At 43.9% G+C, this 23,276-nt stretch overlaps 1 protein-coding gene across 2 annotated transcripts in view; it reads left to right on the forward strand.

The window, feature by feature from the left end:
• Positions 1–23,276, forward strand: part of TTLL7 (tubulin tyrosine ligase like 7) — a 245,472-nt gene that overhangs the window by 69,713 nt on the left and 152,483 nt on the right. For both annotated transcript variants that reach the window (XM_040360594.1, XM_040360595.1), the window contains exons 8-9: positions 12,040–12,204; positions 14,715–14,873. In XM_040360594.1, the coding sequence (XP_040216528.1) occupies positions 12,040–12,204; positions 14,715–14,873 (324 nt within the window). The remainder of the gene's footprint in view (positions 1–12,039; positions 12,205–14,714; positions 14,874–23,276) is intronic.

A 23,276-nucleotide genomic window follows, 5' to 3' on the forward strand; every position in this document is an offset into this window, starting at 1 on the left:
CCGCCATTACTAGTAAAACAAAAATATTAATAAAAATGCCATAAAACTACCCCCTATTTTGTAAATGCTATAACTTTTGTGCAAACCAATCAATAAACGCTTATTGCGATTTTTTTTTTTTTTATATATCTTTGGGGGATATTTCTTATGGTAAAAAGTAAAAAAATATTCATTTTTTTTTTAAATTGTCGCTCTATTTTTGTTTATAGTGCAAAAACTAAAAACCGCAGAGGTGATCAAATACCACCAAAAGAAAGCTCTATTTATGGGGAAAAAAGGATGACAATTTTGTTTGGAAGCCACGTCGCACGACCGCGCAATTGTCAGTTAAAGTGACGCAGTGCCGAATCGCAAAAAGTGCTTTGGTCTTTGACCAGCAATATGGTCCGGGGCTTAAGTGGTTAAGCAGTGCTTTTCAGGCCACTAGTGGGGCGCTTTTAACCCCAGCTAGCGGCCAAAGAAGGGGTTAAAAACACCTGTGTTGCGGTGCTTCAGAAGCGCTGCCCATTCATTGTGCCTAAAGATGCTGCTTGCAGGACTTTTTCTAATGTCCCACAAGCGCTCTGCCCCAGTGTAAAAAGCACTCAGGCTTTCACATGCGGGCAGCATGGGAGGCACTTTTCAGGCGCTTTTTTCAAACGCTAAAATGCCTGAAACCCGCCTTAGCGTGAAAAGTGGCCTTATATTCCCACATTTCTTCCTGTCGCATATATGTGTTATGTGGATGGCAAAAAGTTAAGGAGATAAAACATGAGGGAATGTGCAGGTATTGTAGAAATGCAATTCATATTTTTATCTTATTTCACCTTGACATACGCTTTGGAGGAGCTCCCAATTGTCCCTGATTTCAAAGGACTATCCCTGATTTAGAGCCCCTCTGTCCCTCTTTCCTCCTCATTTGTCCTTTGTTTTGGTCTGATCTATGGATTTGTATATAAAATGCACTTTTTATCTTTAAAAAAGTGTTTCCCAGTGCTAAATCTTTGATCCAAATCCTAAATTGCTGCATTTGTAAATCTGAAAAGCCAATATAAAGGAATAGTAGTGGTAAAAAAAAAGTACTTGTGGGTTTAACTAATCTTTTTTTGGGGGTTAATTAAGTGTCTGATGTTTCTGCCATAATGTCGCAGTCACGATAAAAATCACAGATCGCCGCCGTTACTAATAAAAACTAATAATAATAAAAATGCCATAAAACTATCCCTTATTTTGTGAACGTATAACTTTTGCACAAACCAATCAATATACTCTTATTGCGATTTTTTTTAAAAAATATGTATAAGAATATATATATCTCTCTCTCTCTCTCTCTCTCTCTCTCTCTCTCTCTCTCTCTCTCTCTCTCTCTCTCTCTCTCTCTCTCTCTCTCTCTCTCTCTCTCTCTCTCTATATATATATATATATATATATATATATATATATATATATATATATATATATATATAAATAAAATGTGTGTGTATGTATATATATATATATGTGTGTATGTATATGTATATATATATATATCGGCCTAAACTGAGAAAGAAATTCTTTTTTTTATGTATTTTTTGGGGATATTTATTATAGCAAAAAGTACAAAATATAGCTTTTTTTTTTAAAAATGTTTTTTAAAAAATAAATGAAAAATTGGGATATTTATTACAGCAACAAGTAAAAAATATTGATTTTTTTTCCAAATTGTCGCTCTTTTTTTTGTTTATAGAGCAAATAATAAAAACCGCAGAGGTGATCAAATACCACCAAAGGAAAGCTCTATTTGTGGGGAAAAAAGGACATCAATTTTGTATGGGTGCAACATCGCATTAATGCGCATTTGTCAGTTAAAGTGATGCAGTGCCGAATCGCAAAAGTTCTCTGGTCAGGAATGGGGTAAATTCTTTCAGGGCTGAAGGGGTTAAGGGGGCGTGGTGGGGCATGCGTCATATGCCTACATACCTTTGCTAGTAGGTGTCCCTCATTCCCATCTCAAAAAGTTAGGAGGTATGAGGGAGATTTACTAAAACTTCATGCAAGAGGAAAAACTACGCTAAACAATAAAAAATTACATCAATAAAGACCAAAGGCAGCAATTAGATGAGATAAACCCAAAAAACATTAAATAAGTAAAAACTGCGCCAATAGAAAAAAACAGCAACCAGGTACTAGTATTAAACTCCCAAATCTAAATGAATAGTTAGGGATGCGAATGAGAAAAAGTCCCAAATGTGTAGAATGGATCACATCAGAGCCCACAGACAGGACAAACAGCACCACCGTGAAATTGGACTTCTGTGAGAAAACCACCACCGTATGGAAAACATTGAGAACGTCTGTTGATGACGAAACGTGTCTTCGACGCCGTACACTGACGTCACCGCAGTCAACAGAAGGAGGAAGGGCTCCTATAGTGCCGGCCGGAATTTGTTTACACGCTTTTAAACTACTTATGTTTGTAAGTACGGTTCTTTTTTTGATTTTATAAAATTTTATACGGAATTATGCTATGGTCCGTTTCTTTTCTACATTCATGAATCGGGACCTTTTACCTACGAGCTTCTAAGCTCACCATTGGATATCTGCTCATTGGAATCCCTGCAATCCGCGTCTCAACCGATGGATAGAGTTTATGCTTAATGCTTATAAGCCTGGTGATTCCGGTAAGCGGCTTTCCATACGGTGGAGGTTTTCTCACAGAAGTCCAATTTCACGGTGGCGCTGTTTGTCCTGTCTGTGGGCTCTGATGTGATCCATTCTACACATTTGGGCCTTTTTCTCATTCGCATCCCTAACTATTCATTTAGATTTGGGAGTTAAAGACTTTTAGCCAGATTCAGGTATAGTTACGCCGGCGTATCAGTAGATACACCGTCGTAACTCTGAATCTGCGTCGTCCTACATTTAAGCGTATGCTCAAACTGAGATACGCTTAAATGTTGCTAAGATACGAGTGGCATAAGTCTTCCTATGCCGTCATATCTTGGCTGTCTATTTACGCTGGCCGCTAGGGGCGTGTACGCTGATTTACGCCTAGAATATGTAAATCCGCGAGATACGCCTATTCACGAACGTACGCTCGCCTATCGCAGTAAAGATACGCCGTTTACGTAAGGCGTTTTCAGGCGTAAAGATAAACCACCAAAAAGATGGCGCAGCCAATGTTAAGTATGGACGTCGGAACCGCCGTCGAATTTCAAGTCGTTTGCGTAAGTCGATTCAGAATAGGGCTGGGCGTAGGTTACGTTGACTATTTGCGACGTGATTTGGAGCATGCGCACTGGGATACGACCGCGGACGGCGCATGCGCCGTTCGTTCAAAACATAATTTACGTGGGGTCATGTTTTGTTTGCATAAAACACGCCCACCTCTTCACAATTTGAATTAGGCGCGCTTACGCCGGCACATTTACGCTACGCCGCCGTAACTTGGGACGCAAGTGCTTTGTGAATACAGCACTTGCCTCTCTAACTTGCGGCAGCGTAACGTAAATTACATACGCTACGCCCGCACATCTTTAGCCGCCGTACGTGAATCTGGCCATTTATTCTCTTGGCATTTAACCAGTTCCCGACCCCCGCATGTACATGTACGTCCACAATATGGCACGTACAGGCACATGGGCGTACACGTACGTCCTCGCCTATTAGCGGGTGGGGGGGTCCGATCGGGACCCCCCCCGCTACATGCGGAGGTCGGGTCCGCTCGGGGAGCGATCCGGGACCACGGCGCGGCTATTTGTTTATAGCCGCTCCGTCGCGATCGCTCCCCGGAGCTGAAGAACGGGGTGAGCCGTGTGTAAACACGGCTTCCCCGTCCTTCACTATGGCGGCGCATCGATCGCGTCAACTCCCTTTATAGGGAAGACACGATCGATGACGTCATTCCTACAGCCACACCCCCAAACAGTTGTAAACACATACTAGGTGCACCCTAACTCCTACAGCGCCACCTGTGGTTAACTCCCAAACTGCAATTGTCATTTTCACAATAAAGAATGCAATTTAAATGCATTTTTTGCTGTGAAAATGACAATGGTCCCAAAAATGTGTCAAAATTGTCCGAAGTGTCCGCCATAATGTCGCAGTCACGAAAAAAATTGCTGATCGCCGCCATTAGTAGTAAAAAAAAAAAAAATAATAAAAATGCAATAAAACTATCCCCTATTTTGTAAACACTATAAATTTTGCGCAAACCAATCGATAAACGCTTATTGCAATTTTTTTTACTAAAAATAGGTAGAAGAATACGTATCGGCCTAAACTGAGGAAAAAAAATGTTTTTATATATGTTTTTGGGGGATATTTATTACAGCAAAAAGTAAAAAATATTGCTTTTTTTTCAAAATTGTCGCTCTATTTTTGTTTATAGCGCAAAAACTAAAAACCGCAGATGTGATCAAATACCACCAAAAGAAAGCTCTATTTGTGGGGAAAAAAGGACGCCAATTTTGTTTGGGAGTCACGTCGCACGACCGCGCAATTGTCTGTTAAAGCGACGCAGTCCCGAACTGTAAAAACACCTTGGGTCTTTAGGCTGCATATTGGTCCGGGGCTTAAGTGGTTAATACTAGTACCTGGTTGCTGTTTTTTTCTATTGGCGCACTTTTTACTTATTTAAGCTTCTAACGTCAGCTTGTTCATCTAGGCTTTGGCAATAAATCCTGGAAGCCGATTGGTTTCTATGTAGGGCTGCACTAGATTTTGCACATTTCCGATTTAGTAAATCCCTCCATTTAAGTTTGAAATGCACGGCTGCATCCAACACATGGGGTGTAAATCTATAACTGAACACTAGGTGGCAGTCTAGTCACACAGAAGGGAGTCAGATGTTGGAATCTCTGGCTGCGTTTGACGGATTGCTTGCCTCCAAATATCTGGCAAAATGCTGTTGTGCGTTTCTCATTCTCTGTCAGAATGGATCTCGCTTACACAAGTCACCAATTAACAAGTGTGTTTCCATTATGTATATAAACACAGTGTCAGAAAATGGACAAAGACGCTGTCCATACCGCGTTTGGATAATCACACAGCTGTAACGTAATTAGAAGTCCTTATAAGATCTTCATGACAGTGTGTCTCCATTTTATGGAGTCATTTATTTAAAAACTGTTTGTTTTAACTATTTCCATGAACAAAGTGAAAGCTTTGTTTTTGGGTTTTTTCCCTGTTTTTTTTTTTTTTTTCTGTGATGTGAAATTATATTTGCAATTATATTTGCGATCATTTAAAGGTTACGTCAACTGCTGCGACAGCCTGACCAATTTAAAGAGAAACTCCAGACAATGGGTTATCAGGGGACCAGGACTGCAGGGGTATTTTATGTTTAATTCCTGGTCCTACTGCAAGGGTTAAAGCGCTATTCAACCCAAAAGCAAACTTTTATTATGGCCAATTCTGACATTTCTCTCCTACATGTAAAAATCATATTTTTTTTGCTAGAAAATTACATAGAACCCCCAAACATTATATATATATATATACATATATATATATATATATATATATATATATATATATATATATATATATATATATGTGTGTTTTTTCAGCAGAGACACTAGAGAATACAATGGCGGTCATTGCAACTTTTTATCTTGCATGATATTTGCGCAGCAATTATTCAAATGCTTTAAAAAAAAAAAAACAGTAAAGTTAGCCCAATTTTTTTGCATAATGTATATGAAAGATGAAGTTGCACTGAGTAAATAAATACCTAACATGTCACGCTTAAAAATTGCACACACCCGTGGAATGGCGCAAAACTTCGGTACTTAACTACTTGCTGACCAGCCGCCGCAGTTCTACGGCGGCAGGTCGGCTCCCCTGCGTGAGAGCCCGTACAATAAAGTTGGCTCTTTAAGCGCCCACTAGGGACACGTGCGCCCCCCGCTTGTCCCTGACGCGCGTTCCCAGCGGGCGCAATCTCCGCCGGGCACCCGTGATTGCTCGTTACAGAGCGAGGAACGGGAGCTGTGTGTGTAAACACACAGCTCCCGGTCCTGTCAGGGGAGAAATGCCTGACCGTCTGTTGATACAATGTATGAACAGCGATCAGTCATTTCCCCTAGTGAGTCCACCCCCCCTACAGTTAGAACACACCCAGGGAACATACTTAACCCCTTCCCCGCCTCTAGTGTTAACCCCCTCCCTGCCAGTGGCATTTTTATAGTAATCCAATGCATTTTTATAGCACTGATCCCAAAAAATGCCAATGGTCCCAAAAATGTGTCAAAAGTGTCCGAAGTGTCCGCCATAATGTCACAGTACTGAAAAAAAATCGCTGATCGCCGCCATAAGTAGTAAAAAAAAAATATTTATAAAAATGCCATAAAACTATCCCCTATTTTGTAAACGCTATAACTTTTGCGCAAACCAATCAAACGTTTATTGCGATTTTTTTTTACGAAAAATATGTAGAAGAATACGTAGCGGCCTAAACTGAGGGAAAAAAACTTTTTTTTTATATATTTTTGGGGGATATTTATTACAGCAAAAAGTAAAAAATATAATTTTTTTTCAAAATTGTCGCTCTATTTTTGTTTATAGCGCAAAAAATTCAAACTGCAGAGGTGATCAAATACCACCAAAAAAAAAGCTCTATTTGTGGGGAAAAAAGGACGCCAATTTTGTTTGGGAGCCACGTCGCACGACCGCGCAATTGTCAGTTAAAGCGACACAGTGCCGAATCGCAAAAAGTGCTCTGGTCTTTGACCAGCAATATGGTCCGGGCTTAAGTGGTTAAAAATCCCCATAGGTGGCGCTTTACATTTTTTTTACTGGTTACATGTTTTGAGTTACAGAGGGGGACTAGGGCTAGAATTATTGCTCTCGGTCTAAAGTTCGTGGCGACACCTCACTTGTGTGGTTTGAACACCGTTTTCATATGTGGGCGGGATTTACATGTGCGTTCGCTTCTGCGTGCACACTGTGACAGGGGCACTTTAAAAAAAAAAAAGTTTTATTGTTAATTTTACTTAAAATTTTCTAATTTGACACTTTTTCACTTTTATTCCTATTACAAGAAATGTAAACATCCCTTGTAATAGGAATATGGCATGACAGGTCCTCTTTACAGTGAGATGTGGGGTCAATAAGACCCCACATCTCACCTCTAGGCTGAGAAGCCTAAAATTAAAATTTTTTAATAAAACGACCACCGCTTCACAGCCGAGACAGCGCAGTTTTTTTTTTTTAATGCAGAGGTTGGGCGTGACGTCATTGCGCCCGGGCCTCCGACGATCATAGAGACTCCGGCGAACATCTGGTCCACCGGAAATCTCTAACGTCAACATCCGGGGCCGGCGGCTTCGTTCTCCGACTCACCGATTGCAGCAGTGAGTCGGTAGAAGCACCAGAGGGCGGCGGGAGGGAGGGGGACGTCCCATCTAGGGTTACCACGTGTCCTGGATTGCCCAGGACAGTCCCGCATTTTGCAGGTCTGTCCCGGGCACATTCATTCCAGCACAATACAGTGTCCCGGAATGAAAATGACACAACCACCCCCCGGGCCAATTTGATGCCCCCAAAAAAGGCCGCCACATCACTGCCACATAATTTTTTTCTTTTTTTTATTATCACTTTTATTCCTATTACAAGGAATGTAAACATCCCTTGTAATAGGAATGTGTGTGACAGGTCCTCTTTATGGAGAGATGCGGGGTCAATAAGACCCCACATCTCTCCTCCAGGCTGGAAAGCATGAAATCGGTGAAAAAAAATTCACCGATCTCATGTTTACTGTTGCTTAGCAGCCGCAATTGCGGCTTTGTTTACTTACGGGGACCCGGGCGTGACGTCATCACATCGTGCCCGGGTCCTCCGACAGTCATAGAGATGACTGGTGGCCATCTGGTCACCAGTCATCTCTATGCTTCCTGCCAGCGCCGGACGATTCGTTCTCCGGGCCCCCGATGGCACGGGAGAGCCCGGAGAAGCACCGGATGGCGGCAGGAGGGGGAGGATGTCCACCCGGATCGGTAGAGGTCCTTTGTGGACGTCATTTTACAATGGGCTGGTATTGATGTGGTTAAAGAGGAACTGCAGTCCGCTCACATAATTTGTAATAAAAACATCTTTGCCATTCTGAAGCTTCCCTCCAACCACTTTGCATATTATTTTATATATACTGGGATTCTGTACTTGCCAAATATGCTGCAGAAATCTCCCTCCACTGAGTTTGGCTGCATCCATTTTAACTGTGGGCAGCTGAAGCTGCTGCCTGTTCACTTTCTGGATTTACACAGAGGCACACCTCCAGCTCTGCAACTCTTATTGGCCCTCTTGTGACTCATCCCCCCTCCCTTCCTGGCAAACTCTCAGGAGAGAGAAAGAGAGCTGTACATTATGTCATAAGCCTAGGCTTTTTTTCCCAGACAAGAAAAAGGAAGTGGGCTGTATAAGGTATTTACTGGCAGAAAAAAAATGTTTTACTATTGTGACAGGAAGTCAGGTAAATCTGTGGGTGTTGTCACAAATGGGACATACATTTCTGCCTTGCTTAGACAATACACTAATCATTGTTAGGCGTCGGCTGCAAGAAATAGCCAGTCTAAGGGCGTTGAAAGACTCCAGCTGTTCAGAGTGAGGCAATTAAGGCCTCTATAAGTAGTACAAAGGATTACCACTAATTGGCTGCATCACTCCTAAGGCTGTGTGAGTAGGAGAGCAGTGCCAGAAGGTCTTCTGTGAAGGTGAGGAGAGGATTGATTTTTCTGTGTGATAAAAATCAAAAGACTATTGTTTTGTGCTGTATGACCAGCAATGTCTACCCAGCAGTAGGCTGTGTTAGACTTCATAGATAGGTTCATGTGTGGAAGGTAGACGCCCAAAGTGGCTAGGAGTTATTTTATGTTTGATTTTGTCTATGCTGTTTGGATGCTTGCAATTGTTTTCCAGCAAGATGGAAAAATAAACGAGAAACTTTGTTTTCAACCGTCTTCGACTGCCTGTCTGTATAAATTTAGTGTGTGGTGAACCCATCCAAGGAGTCACACACCCCGCTACCGAGCTAACCCCTCACATTATCCAAAGTTAAAACAAGAAGGGCAGAAGATTTAAAAAAATGGAAAGTTGAAAAAATTACTGAAGGTCCACTTTAATTTCAACTGGTGATCCTGCTAGCAAGTCTGTTGTTTTTTTTCACCATTCACCTATTGATTTTACTGTTGTGGGTTTAGTAACTTTAACATTGCAGTGCAGGGGGTGGGGAGGGGGTGGTGGTGGATGGAGTGGGGGGGATGGTGGCATGAGGATCCACTACAAGAATCATTTTTTATCCCCATTTCCTTGAGCTGGATTTTAATTACTTGCAAAGCCTCCTCTGAACATCCAGCCAGACCACCAAACTAAAGCCTCGTACACACGATGGGACTTCCATCGGAGAAATACGTAGATTTTTGTCTGAAGGACGATGTCCGTGAACTTGTTCTGTATACAGACGGCACAACATTTTCAGCCAACATACACCAAACTACGTGGTTTTTCAGCCCTTTAGTGCCACCCTTTGGGCAACTCCTGCTTTTCTTGTCTGATGGTTAGCATTGGTTCGCATGTGTGTTTGTACTTTGGATTTTAGTCTGACGGACTTGTTTACACACGATCGGATATTCCGATAGAACACATTTGTTGTCAGACAATTTGAGAGCATGACCATCCAACATTTGTTGTCGGAAATTCCGACAACAATTGTCCGATGGAGCATACAGAAGGGGCGGATTATCCAACAAAACACGTCCATCACACAGTTGTTGTCGGAATATCTGATCGTGTGTACGGGCCTTTAAGACACACATTGGCTGAATACATATATAGCCCCCCCCCCCTGTCATTACTCAACCCAGGAGCCTATCTACTGGCTGGAGAGTTTCTGCACTGCATTGTGCAATACTGGGAGGCATAGGCATGCGCAGGGAGTGTGCCTGGGCACACCCTAATCACCCCCAAGTGCATTAGCATTACCACTCTGTGTGACGGCAGGGAGAAATATCTCTCTCTGACAAATTTTAGACTGAGCAGTCCGGAGGGGGGGGCGCGGCGGCTGTGCTTCGCGGCGGCGATTAATGATTGGATGTGGGGTTCCAGCACCTTGTACCTCTGGACCCCTTTACATTACACAGCACCTTGCACCTCTGGACCCAAAGAGTACATTACACCGCACCTCTGGACCCCTTCACATTACACAGCACCCTGCACCTCTGGACCCCTTTACATTACACAGCACCCTGCACCTCTGAGCCCCTTTACATTACACAGCACCCTGCACCTCTGAGCCCCTTTACATTACACAGCACTCTGCACCTCTGGGCCTCTTTACATTACACATCACCCTGCACCTCTGGGCCCCTTTACATTACACAACACTCTGCACCTCTGGGCCCCTTTACATTACACAGCACCCTGCACCTCTGGACCCCTTTACATTACACAGCACCCTGCACCTCTGGACCCCTTTACATTACACAGCACCCTGCACCTCTGGACCCCTTTACATTACACAGCACCCTGCACCTCTGGACCCCTTTACATTACACAGCACCCTGCACCTCTGACCCCTTTACATTACACAGCACCCTGGACCCCTTTACATTACATAGCACCGCACCTCTGGACCCTTTCACATTATACAGCACCCTGCACCTCTGGACTCCTTTACATTACACAGTACCCTGCACCCCTGGACCCCTTTACATTACACAGCACCCTGCACCTCTGGACCCCTTTACATTACACAGTACCCTGCACCTCTGGGCCCCTTTACATTACACAGCACCCTGCACCTCTGGGCCCCTTTACATTACACAGCACCCTGCACCTCTGGGCCCCTTTACATTACACAGCACCCTGCACCTCTGGACACCTTTACATTACACAGCACCCTGAACCTCTGGACCCCTTTACATTACACAGCCCCCTGCACCTCTGGACCCCTTTACATTACACAGCACCTCGCACCTCTGGACCCTTTTACATTACACAGCACCCTGCACCACTGGACCCCTTTACATTACATAGCACCGCACCTCTGGACCCCTTTACATTACACAGCCCCCCACAGTTTGTTACACAGACACCCCCCTAACAGTTCTGGATCCCCTGCATGTTACACTGGGAGGAGACGTGACATGCGGGCCATTGTGGGCCCACCGGGAATATGTCCGGTATGCCCTATGGCCAGTTCAGGCCTGAGTGCTACCATACCTCTTTCACTGCATCGGCTCGGTCTAAAGAGTGTTTGTAATTTACATGTACACAAACATACACGCGCATGTGTGTTTGTGCTTTGGTGTGCACCCCCTAATGCAGTAGACTGCGCATGCCTATGCTGGGAGGAACGGGCCATATCTCTGACTTGGAGGAGACGATTGCAGGTGGTTGGGGCCTGCTTGTAGGCACAGAAGAATCATTGCAATAAGTTCTATGCGTGGGCACGCAGCTTGCGGCATGACTTGTTGCTCATAGATGACATCTTTGCCTCGTCCTGCAAAAAAAATGTCAACAATGTTTATTGGTTCCTTTGTCTGAGACTGTAGAGCAGGTGCACCATTTGCACCATCAATAGTGTCACCCTTGAACCCCCTCTAATCATTTCATACACTGGAGTAATTCCTATTTAGACTCCATCAATGACTGTGGTAATCACGCACAAGCGCAGATTAAAAAGACGGGAGCGAGCGGACACGTCCAAGATTGGACAGATGGAGAGGTGTAATTGTGTAAAAACATTTTCTCTGGCACATGAAACGCTTCTGATGATGACAGTTGGATGTCATATCGCTGGGAATATGCTAATATGCAGCACTAATTCTTATTTTCCTGTAATTATTGCTTAGGTGAAATTTACAACTCGCCGCAACGTAGCGTTTTGATAAATGAATCAAAATATTGTGCTTTGAAATGATGATGAGGGTGCTGTGCCATTGGCTGCGTTTCTGGGAAACATTCGGAAAATAAATTGTCAGATTGTATATTTGTTTGAATTCAGTCTTCTGATTCCGCTAAGCGTCCATGGCAGTTGGGGAAATAGACGCGGTTTAGCCTTAGGACTGTCTTCGTCTTTTTCAGAACCAGTTGTACATGCACCTGACCAACTACTCTGTGAACAAACACAATGAGAACTTCGAGCGGGACGAGACGGAGGACCGAGGTAGCAAGCGATCCATCCGGTGGTTTACCGAATTCCTACGTGCCAATGACCATGATGTGGCCAAATTTTGGAATGACATTTCTGTGAGTTGTACTTTCTTGTACCAAAACTTTATTAAAAAATAAATAAATAGTATGGCTCATACAAAAGTTGGTTCTATCTAGCGTATACTGAGTAGATTAATAGATGCTCCAAACAAAGTTAGAATAGAATTGTATGAATCTTATAGGAATTCAGCTGAACACGTAACATGGAAATATGCACAGCGAAAAAAATCTGTCCAGATCAATATAAAGATTAAAGAGGAGGTCCGGGAAAAAAAAAATATTAAAAGCCAGCAGCTACACATACTGCAGCTGCTGGCTTTTAATAAATGGACACTTACCTGTCCTGGAGACCAGCGATGTCGGCACTAAGGTTCCCGGCCTAAAGCCGAAAGACTACACTGCCGCCGCCATTGCGGGTAAGAGAACCCGGCAGTGTAGCACTTCGGCTTCACGCCGGGAACCCTACTGTGCATGCGCTAGGCCCCGCTCCTCTCTCCTATTAGCCAGATGGCTAGGGGAGGAGGAGGAAGGAGCCCTGTTGTGACGTCACGGCCGTGGCCGGACTCACGGAAGTGGGAAAGGATACCTGTCTTTGACATGTATCCTGTCCCCCCTCCTCCCTGAAAGGTGCCAATTGTGGCACCAGAGGGGGGGAGGAATCCGATGAGTTCCACTTTAGGGTGGAGCTCTGCTTTAAAGTGAATCTGGAATGCATGGGAATCGGTAACAGTGTCCTCTGGTTTACAGACAATAATCTTGTGTGTTGATTAACCACTTCCTGCCGGCCGTACGACTTTATACGGCCACAGTGTGGATCCCAATTGCCGGGAGGCTGTGCATATACAGCCCTCGGCCTCCAACCACTAGGGGGCGCGTGCCTGCCGCATCACTGAGATGCCGATGCGCGTGCCTGGCGGCCGCAATGTCCGCCAGGCACCCGCGATCGGCGGTTACACAGACAAGGACGTGGATCTGTGTGTGTAAACACACAGATCCACGTCCTGTCAGGGAGAGAGGAGACCGATGCTGTGTCCCTTGTACATAGGGACACAGATCGGTCACCTCCCCCAGTCACCCCCCTCCCCCTACAGTTAGAACATTCACTAGGCTACACATTTAACCCCTTCCTTGCCCCCTAGTGTTAACCCCTTCCCTGCCAGTCACATTTATACAGTAATTAGTGCATATTTATAGCACTAATCGCTGTATAAATGTGAATGGTGCCAAAAATGTGTCAAAAGTGTCCGACGTGTCCGCAGTGCCGGAAGCTGAAATTTCACCTAAGCAGGAGGGGGGTATATGTGCCCAGTAAGCAAGTGGTTAAAAGTCAACAAGCTAATCCAATATGACATTGTGTGTCATAGAAGAGGGTTGTATTACCGTGGGTTTATTTGTGTATGTGATAGGATCATGTTGTACATAGGCAAAGCGCCGCTGGACAAGACCTTAAAATGTTAGTCGGATCTTTTTTCCACCTTTTTTGGGAACCTTGCCTGATGTGGAAGAAAACCTGATTATTCTCTCCTGTAGTTCAAATGGATTTTAGGCCCACTTTCACAAAAATTCACTTCTGCATACAGCTCTGCATAATGATATTAAATTATCCCATATACATTAAGTGTAGCGCCAATAAGTGTCTATAATGATGGTTAAATAACAGTCTCAATAAATCAAATGTGAACAGCTGAAGGTTCCCATTAATGTCTAAACTGCTGGCAACAAAAATGATTACACCCATAAGGACTTTTGTGCAGCAATCTTCTGGACTATATATATATATATATATATATATATATATATATATATATACAGAGCTTTTTTCTCAGAAAATAGGTGCAGGAACTCAACCATGACCCGTTCAGAATTCACAAACAGTAAAAGGGTCTTTAAGGGGCATTAAACACCAGGATTTCATTACATACAGAGTACAGAGTTCAGGGGGGTTACACACAGAGTGCAGAGCTGTCACTTGTAAACACAGAAACCGGACTTCTGTGTTTACAAGTGATTGTGGTAAGTAGGCACCAAAGGGTCTGAGCCAGAGGTGGTGGAACTGAGTTCCCCCAAGTTCCCCCTGAAAAAAAGCCCTGTATATATATATATATATATATATATATATATATATATATATATATATATATATATATATATATATATATACACAAATATAGATGTGAAGTGGCAGAAGTGATGTGGGGGAGGGGGGTCTCCTTTACGTAACACAGGTCTTGTTTCTCCCCCAGTCTGTGACTGGACAGTGAAAGGAGAAGCAGAAGACTGATGAGTTAATTTCTCTGTCCTTCTGCTCTCTTTTCCTATCAGCATGTCTCATGAGCACTGCAAAACAACTTATGGGCTCCTTGTGCTACCTGTCCCGTTCCCAGTTCTAGCTCTGTTGTACCATCAAGTGTAGGCGGGCAGAGGAAAGGTGAGGAAACACCTGTAAATATGATTTGAAGACCTTACAACTAGAGTCCCTCATAGGGAGCTTAGAATTCATTGCACACAAGTAATGTGATTTAACTCTGTTTACCTTCTTTCACTAGGAACTGGTGGTGAAGACGATAATAGTAGGGGAACCTCATGTGCTCCATGCTTACCGCATGTGTCGGCCTGGCCAACAACCGGGCAGCAACAGTGTCTGTTTTGAAGTTTTGGGCTTTGACATTATTTTGGACAGAAAGCTGAAGCCCTGGCTGCTTGAGGTATGATCCACTTTGTCTGTTTTCCATGCAGTAATATCAGAACATTTTTATGGCATTGGGAGTCTAAAGCTGTTAACTTGTGGTGTGGTGCGGTGTGGGGGCTTCTCTTAACCAAAGGCCACACTCACTTAAACTTTCCAGCTAACCCTAATCTCAAAAATGTTCTTAACTTTCCAGCTAATCCTAATCTAAACCCTCATTTTAGTTTTTCTGCTGGAACTAATCTCAGCCCTCTTCTTAGCTTTCCAGCTAATGCTTATCTCAACCCTATTTTTACCTTTGCAGCTAACCCTAATCTCAAACCTTAACCTAATTTTCCAGCTAATCCTAATCTAAGCCTCCTCATTCATTTTCCAGCTAATTATAATCTCAACCCTCATCCTAACTTTCCAGCTATCCCTAATCTCAGCCCTCTCCTTAACTTTCCAGCTAACTCTAATCTCAACCCTCACCTTAACACCTTAATGTTCCAACTAACCCTAATCTTAACCCTCTTTCTAATTTTCCAGCTAATCCTAATTTCAACGTTCTTCTTAACTTTCCAGCTAACTCTAATCTCAACCCTAACCTTAACACCTTAATGTTCCAACTAACCCTAATCTTAACCCTCTTTCTAATTTTCCAGCTAATCCTAATCTCAACGTTCTTCTTAACTTTCCAGATAACTCTAATCTCAACTCTTTTCTTAACTTTCTGAGTATCCCTAATCTCAACCCTCACCTTAACTTTCTAGCTAACCCTAATCTTAACCCTTTTCTTAGCTTTGCAGCCAACCCTTTTTTAAACTCTCACTTTAACTTCTTAACTTTCCAGCTAACTCTAATCTCAACCCTCTTCTTAACTTTCCAGCTATCCCTAATCTCAACCCTCACCTTACCTTTCTAGCTAACCCTAATCCTAACCCTTCACCTTAAAGAAGAACTGCAGTCTGCTCACATAATTTGTAAGAAACACATCTTTAACCACTTCCCGACCGCCGCATGTATATGTACGTCCACAGAATGGAACGTACAGGCAGATGGGCGTACATGTACATCCTTGCCTTCTAGCGGGTGGGGGGTCCGATCGGGACCCCCCCGCTACATGCGGCGGTCGGATTCCCGCGGGGAGCGATCCGGGACGACGGCACGGCTATTCGTTTATAGCCACTCCGTCGCGATCGCTCCCCGGAGCTGAAGAACGGAGAGAGCCGTATGTAAACACGGCTTCCCCGTGCTTCACTATGGCGCTGCATCGATCGAGTGATCCCTTATATAGGGAGACTCGATCGATGACGTCAGTCCTACAGCCACACCCCCCCTACAGTTGTAAACACACACTAGGTGAACCCCAACTCCTACAGCGCCCCCTGTGGTTAACTCCCAAACTGCAACTGTCATTTTCACAATAAACAATGCAATGTAAATGCATTTTTTGCTGTGAAAATTAGAATGATCCCAAAAATGTGTCAAAATTGTCCGAAGAGTCCGCCATAATGTCGCAGTCACGAAAAAAATCGCTGATCGCCGCCATTAGTAGTAAAAAAATTAATAAATAATAAAACTATCCCCTATTTTGTAAACGCTATAAATTTTGCGCAAACCAATCGATAAACGCTTATTGCGATCTTTTTTTAACCAAAAATAGGTAGAAGAATACGTATTGGCCTAAACCGAAGAAAAAAAAATGTTTATATATGTTTTTGGGGGATATTTATTATAGCAAAAAGTAAAAAATATTGCATTTTTTTCAAAATTGTCGCTCTATTTTTGTTTATAGCGCAAAAAATAAAAACCGCAGAGGTGATCAAATACCACCAAAAGAAAGCTCTATTTGTGGGGGGAAAAAGGACGCCAATTTTGTTTGGGAGCCACGTCGCACGACCGCGCAATTGTCTGTTAAAGCGACGCAGTGCCGAATCGCAAAACCTGGCCTGGGCATTTAGCTGCCTAAAGGTCCGGGGCTTAAGTGGTTAATAGATGGAAAGATGAAAAAATTACTGAAGGTCTACTTTAATAATAACTTTGAGGGCTTAATTACTTTCGCTGTTGAGAGATTTAACTAATTGCTGGCAGTCACCTCATTAGGCTGGAGGTACATAGGAGGTTTTTGCAAGCTGTAGACAATTGATTGCTGCACAGATATATTATTATGGACTATGCCACACAGGTAGGATGTACGGCTTGCAAAATTGAACCACTATGATATGCTACTACTTGCTGCTTGTGCTGCTTTCTCCATAGGGAGCCATTTGTTCCACCTGCTGACTGATTTGCACCTTGCGATCAATCACTAGGGATTTTAGCAGCATATTAAGGCCTGCCTTCTTTAGCCTGCCTGTTCAGTTTTCTCTTATCGTCCATGGACGGACACAGCTCCTTAAATCTTGACAAGTGGGTTATGTTCCTGTTCACAGGAGAGGACCTAATGTGAACAGGAACATAACCCACTTGTCAAGATTTAAGGAGCTGTGTCCGTCCATGGACGACAGAGAAAATGATTTTACGGTGAAATACAAATTACATTTTTTTTGCCTTTAGTTCCACTTTAAAATACGGCTAAAACCAAAAAGTTTTCCTTTTTTTGATAGAGGGAAGGGTTAAAAACCAACAGATTATTTTTACATTGGGTAGATTTCCATCAAATTCCTGTGCTGCAGAGACATAAGAAAGTCATGGAAATCTACTCTTAGATACAGTAATTGTCACCACACAAGTGTCCACATTGGAAGGTATCACTTTTAGCCTTATTGCGGTCAGAATTCAGTATTTTGCATTATGTTTTCTCTTTACTTTCAGTCCCAGTGGCAGAAGTCAATAGAAAGTCTAAAGTAAAACCCAACAGTAGGTGATATTTCCTACTCTAGGTAAAACAAAAAAGTTTTTGTTTTAGATACTCTTTAATTACCGATACCTTACCTTGTATTTGCTTCCCTGTATTGTGCCAACTAACAGCAAGCAATAAGTATTTAAATTCTTACTTGCAGTGTTTTCCCTTTCCATAAATTATTTTATATCCATTTGTAATGTACCTTTGAACTTAAAAAATTTGACTATTCAGTTCCCTCCTACCTTGCACATCATAGCCCTCTCCTCTTCTGGGAGTGTCCAATTGCTGTCTGTTTGACCCATCACTTCCCCTCCTTTCTTCACTTAGCATCGGTGCTCCCCTCTGAATTTTTTTTTTTTTCAAAGAGTCTGGTGACTTGCAGACAAACACATCTTGTACAGTGGTTTTAAGAAATTGTATCCATTGAGTTAACTTTCATATCACCAGTTTTCTACATTATGTGCTGTGTCATATTACTATGCAGTTTTCCATAGCCCTTACTACTATTCAATAAGAAAAGATGCTACAGCCTGAAGTGTAGTGATTCGTTACCTTTTCTGTGACATAGTCTAGAGTTAGGATCATTCTTTACTGGTGGCAAAATGGGTAATTGTCAAACATCTTCTCCACCCTTAAAATGCCCAATAACCACCTTGTACAACTGCAGTATGGTATCCGCATGCTGATCTCTCTTTAGAGACCAAAGCAAGAGTGAAGATCTCTATAAGAATGTCAGTACAGTAAATCACTTAGTCCTTTGTCTTAAAAGGTGCCCAACCAAATGGAGTTGACACATAGTGTAAAAAAAAAAAAAAAGTTGAAAAAGCCTAAAAATGTATAATTTTAATGCCAATGAAGACAGTCCTTTTAGGGACCACACTCTGTAGAGCAGGGGTGTCCAAACTTTTTTCAAAGAGGGCCAGATTTGATTAAGTGAACATGCGTGAGGGCCGACTATTTTGCCTGACATTCTGTGAACCATTAAAATTCTGCCTAAGTGTGTTCGTTTGAGCAACTAATACACGGCCCAACAAGAATTCTCTTGCCTTTGTGGCTGTGTGTGGTGAAGAGATGAGCTTGGGCATGTTATTTGGATATACTGTATATATTTTATTTGTGGCCCCAACGAATCCCAGAGCGCTGCTTAGGACTAAGGATGAGCTTGGGCGTATTTGGATATACTGTATTTATCGGCGCATAACACGCACAGGCTTACCATTGCCATGAATGCAGCCTTACAATTGCCATGAATGCAGCCTTACCATTGCAACCAATGCAGCCTTACTATTGCAACCTCCCCATTGCAACCAATGCAGCCTCACATGTGCCATAAATGCAGCCTCACATGTGCCATAAATGCAGCCTTACCATTGCCATCAGTGCAGCCTGAACGATGCCCATCTGCAGCCTCGGAGGGCAGAGGGAGGGGGCAGGACGAGTGTCAACAGATTACAAACAGGAGAATGCCTTGTTTACCCTGTGGCCTCTTTAATACAAAGTCCTGCCTCCTATGATAGACAGAACAGTCGTCCAATGGCATCCCAGGAGACGGGACTTCCAATAGAGATGCTGCTGAGTAAACAGGAGATTCTCTTCATGTAATCTGACGGCGCTCGTCCTGCCCCCTCCCTGTCCCCTCCAAGGCAGCGCCAATAAATACAGTATATATCTTTTGTGGCCCTGGGGGCCACAAACAATATATATATCCAAATCCCCAGGGGGGCCATATTAAATCAACAGGGGGGCCACATTTGGCCCCCGGGCCTGACTTTGGACATGCCTGCTGTAGAGGTTCCATGGCACGCCATTGTAACTTCACATGTATCTACAATAATAAACAACAAAACTCTTCCACTGACACCATGATGGGGGATAATCCCTCCCACTGTTTCCAAGGTTGAGACAATATTCCTCCCCGTGATACCAGCAAGGGGGCACTATTCTTCCCACTTGTACCAATGATGGGACACTAATTCTCCTCCTACTAACCACAGGTGCTATGTAATTTTTTGACTTTAACTAGCCACAGTCTGTCCCACCTAAATTTTAAAGGACATTAAACTGGTTCTATGCTTAGAAAGTTTGGAGGTCCCAGGTCTAGCTCATCTTTTCACAACCTTTCTACCTTGAAGGATTCATTGAAATAACTTTCAGGTCTTGAGGAACCCTTCTAAAAAGGATACGTGCAGCTCCTGGAACATCGGCATAAACAATACGTTTTAAAAAGGTTTAAACAAAATAATAAAGCATTTGGCTTAACTAGGGTAGCTTAACTAGGGTATGTGAGACCCAGGGCAAATCATTTAACACCCCTTTATTTTATATGACTAAGTCCCCATTCACATCTAGGCGTTTTGTCGCCTGTAGTGCGACGCCGCTGCCGCAAGAGGGATGAAAAGACATTGCCCTCTATGGTTCACACATGGTCCTCTATGGACCTTTTTTTCAGGCGGCTTTCGGCGTTCGGGAACCATCTCCACAAAAACGAAAAACGAAAAACAAAACGCTGCTATTTGCCGCCGCAATTCGCGGGACAAAACGCCGCGAATTTGTCTGCCTAGATGTGAATGGAGCCTAAGTCCCCATTCACATCTAGGCGTTTTGTCGCCTGTAGTGCGACGCCGCTGCCGCCAGAGGGATGAAAAGACATTGCCCTCTATGGAGATGGTTCACATCTCCACGCCTGCCGCCTGCCGCCTGTCGCCTGCTGCCTGAAAAAAGGTCCCGGACCTTTTTTTCAGGTGGCTTTCGGCGTTCGGGAACCATCTCCATAGAGGGGCACATCTAGGCGGACAATCGCTGCGTTTTGTCGCCGCAAATCGCGGTACAAAACGCCGCTATTTGCCGCCGCAATTCGCGGGACAAAACGCCGCGAATTTGTCTGCCTAGATGTGAATGGAGCCTAAATCATTTTCAGTAACAATCTTAAAATGAAATGAATAATAACAACACAAAAGAAACACAGATAGTCCGAACACTTACTAGTCAATGTAGAAGCGACGCTTTACGTTGGTGGTCAGTATACGTGGGAGATGGAATGGAAAACCCCTATTGGTGGTCAGGGTTGGTTGGAGAACAATCTGTTTAATGCTTAAGGGAACCCATAGAAACCTCAGGAGGAACTGTAGGGCTCTTTATAACCCTGGCTTAGAAAGGCTGGTCTAGCTGGTAAGGGTGCTGGGGATTTTTTTGTATTCTATCTATATTGCATTCTATTGCTAATGCAATAATGCTTAGTGGCTTATCCACGTACATCTTTCTTTTGTTCGCTAGTTATACATTTATCCAACTGGTTGCTATTTTTACTTTGCTTTGGTTTTCCTGTAAGCTTTACATAATTATTGTTAAAAGGGAATCTTGATCTTAGGAAATTTGCAATGGTGATCGTGAAATACCATTGCCTTCTGTGACATGTATGAGGTTACTATAACTAGCAATAATGGCTATCTGCGTCTACATGCGCTAACCCCTGGTCTTACAGGAAATAGCACTATGCAGAAAGCATTCTTCAATGTGGAATAATGACCATCCATTTGGGTGATTTTGTCCCTTTAACGCATTAATGGAAAGGCTTAATGTCCTGGATTCCTGTAGGAAGACTATGGGGAGAACATTACATTCTTGGATCTCTTCCTCCCCTTGTTAGCTGCCAGTTTTACCAGTCTAATACTGTAATCATTTGCGAATTTAAATGCCATAATTAGAGGCAGCACATGCTGGGTACATTTGTATCAGCTTCTATGAGTACTTTTAATTATGCATGTTGACATAATGATTAAAAATAGATTTTCGCTCAGGCGGCATTGTTTGGTTTTACAGTTAAATCTGTTACCCGTGTCTGTGTTGTACGAGCTTGCTTTGTGATGTTAATTAAAGCCTAAGAAAAGGACAGAAATTGGGTTATTGAATGGCACTTGTGAGTCTGCTTCATTAACAGACACACATCTCATTACTGAATGATGCCAAGCAGGGGTGGATATTACCTATGGGAAGCTTGTGCTCGCTGCTCCCAATCTGCACCTGTTTTTGCTGACGTTAAGCTTTTAGGCAGGTTGACTTCATAGCTGAGCCACTTAGGGGGTGAACGGAGTCAGGGGGAGGAGCCAGTTTTGGGATGGATCAGCTATCACTAGGAACTGCCCGTAAGGCTTCCTGGTGTGCGGCTGAAATTCACCCTTTCATTATAATAGCATTTGCCTGATCTGTATTAAGACTGTTTAAGCAATGAGATTTTATGGGGTTGCAGTTTAACGTGCAAAAGACCCATAGTGCAGTGTGAAAGATATGTTATGCCTCGTACACACGACCGGTTTTCCCGGCGGTCAAAAGTCTGCCGGGAATACCAAGGGGAAAACCGAAAACCTGCTGGGTTGCTTTTCCCTGTGTACACATGGTCGGTTTTCCCGACAGGAAAACTGCCATGACAGCTTTGGTCGGGAAAACCAGCCGTGTGTATGCTCCACTGAAGTGTTTCCCATAGGAAAACTGCCGTGCAAAAAAACGCTGAGGATCGCGGTGGGAAAACTGCTTTGGAGCATACACACGCCCGCTTTTCCTGACCAAAAGCAAACATGGCAGTTTTCCCTTTGGGAAAACAGGTCGTGTGTATGAGGCATTAGAGTTGATTTACTAAAGGCAAATAGACCATGCACTCTGTAAGGGTATTTGCTCCAGAGCTTAGTAACTTTCTATCACCAGCTCACCTTTGCATCTCCTGTGCATAGCTCACCTCATCACCCCCCTCCACATCTTGTCTCTGCCCACTTCTACATCTCAATTCTGCACCCCCTATCCATAACTCCTTCCCGTCCACAGATTTTACCTTTGCACCCTGGCTCCATCCACAGCTCTCAGCTTGGCACCTCAGCTACATCTACAGCTCTTACCTGGTCACCTAGCCCCCACAAATACACAGTCTCACCTCTGAACATAGCACCCCCCCTTTCATCCACAGTTCTCAACCCTCTGCATCCAGCACCACCTCCCCCACCCACAGCTCTCAACTCTGCACCTAGCACAACCCCCCTATCTAGGGCTCTCACCACTCTGCATCTAGTAAGACCACCCCCATCCACAGCTATCAACTCTGCACCTAGTACAGCCCCCCTCATCCAGGGCTCTTAGCACTCTGCACCTAGCACAGGCTTCCCCTCTATTCCACAGCTCTCACCACTCTGACCCTAGCACAGCCTTCACCCTCTCATCCACAGCTCTCACCCCTCTGCACCAATACAACCCCCCCCCATCAAGGCACCTAGCAAAGGCTACCCCCCCTCCCCATCCAGGGTGCTCACCACTCTGCACCTAGCACAGGTCCCCCCCCCCAGTCCACAGCTCTCACCACTCTGACCCTAGCACAGCCTTCCCCCTCTCATCCACAGCTCTCACCCCTCTGCACCTAGTACAGCCCCCCCCCCCCCGATCAAGGATTCTCACCACTCTGCACCTAGCAATGGCTCCCCCCTCGGCAGGACAGAGACTCAGGGAAGCTCTTCAGACAGATGATGCTGCAGTAAGATGGTTAGGATCTCTTAATCCCACGCAACCTCCAGAACATCCTGGCCGAGGGCACCACTAAAGTCTGGGGGGCCTAGC

This window comes from Rana temporaria, chromosome 7 (assembly GCF_905171775.1).
Source record: "Rana temporaria chromosome 7, aRanTem1.1, whole genome shotgun sequence".
NCBI lineage: Eukaryota > Metazoa > Chordata > Amphibia > Anura > Ranidae > Rana > Rana temporaria.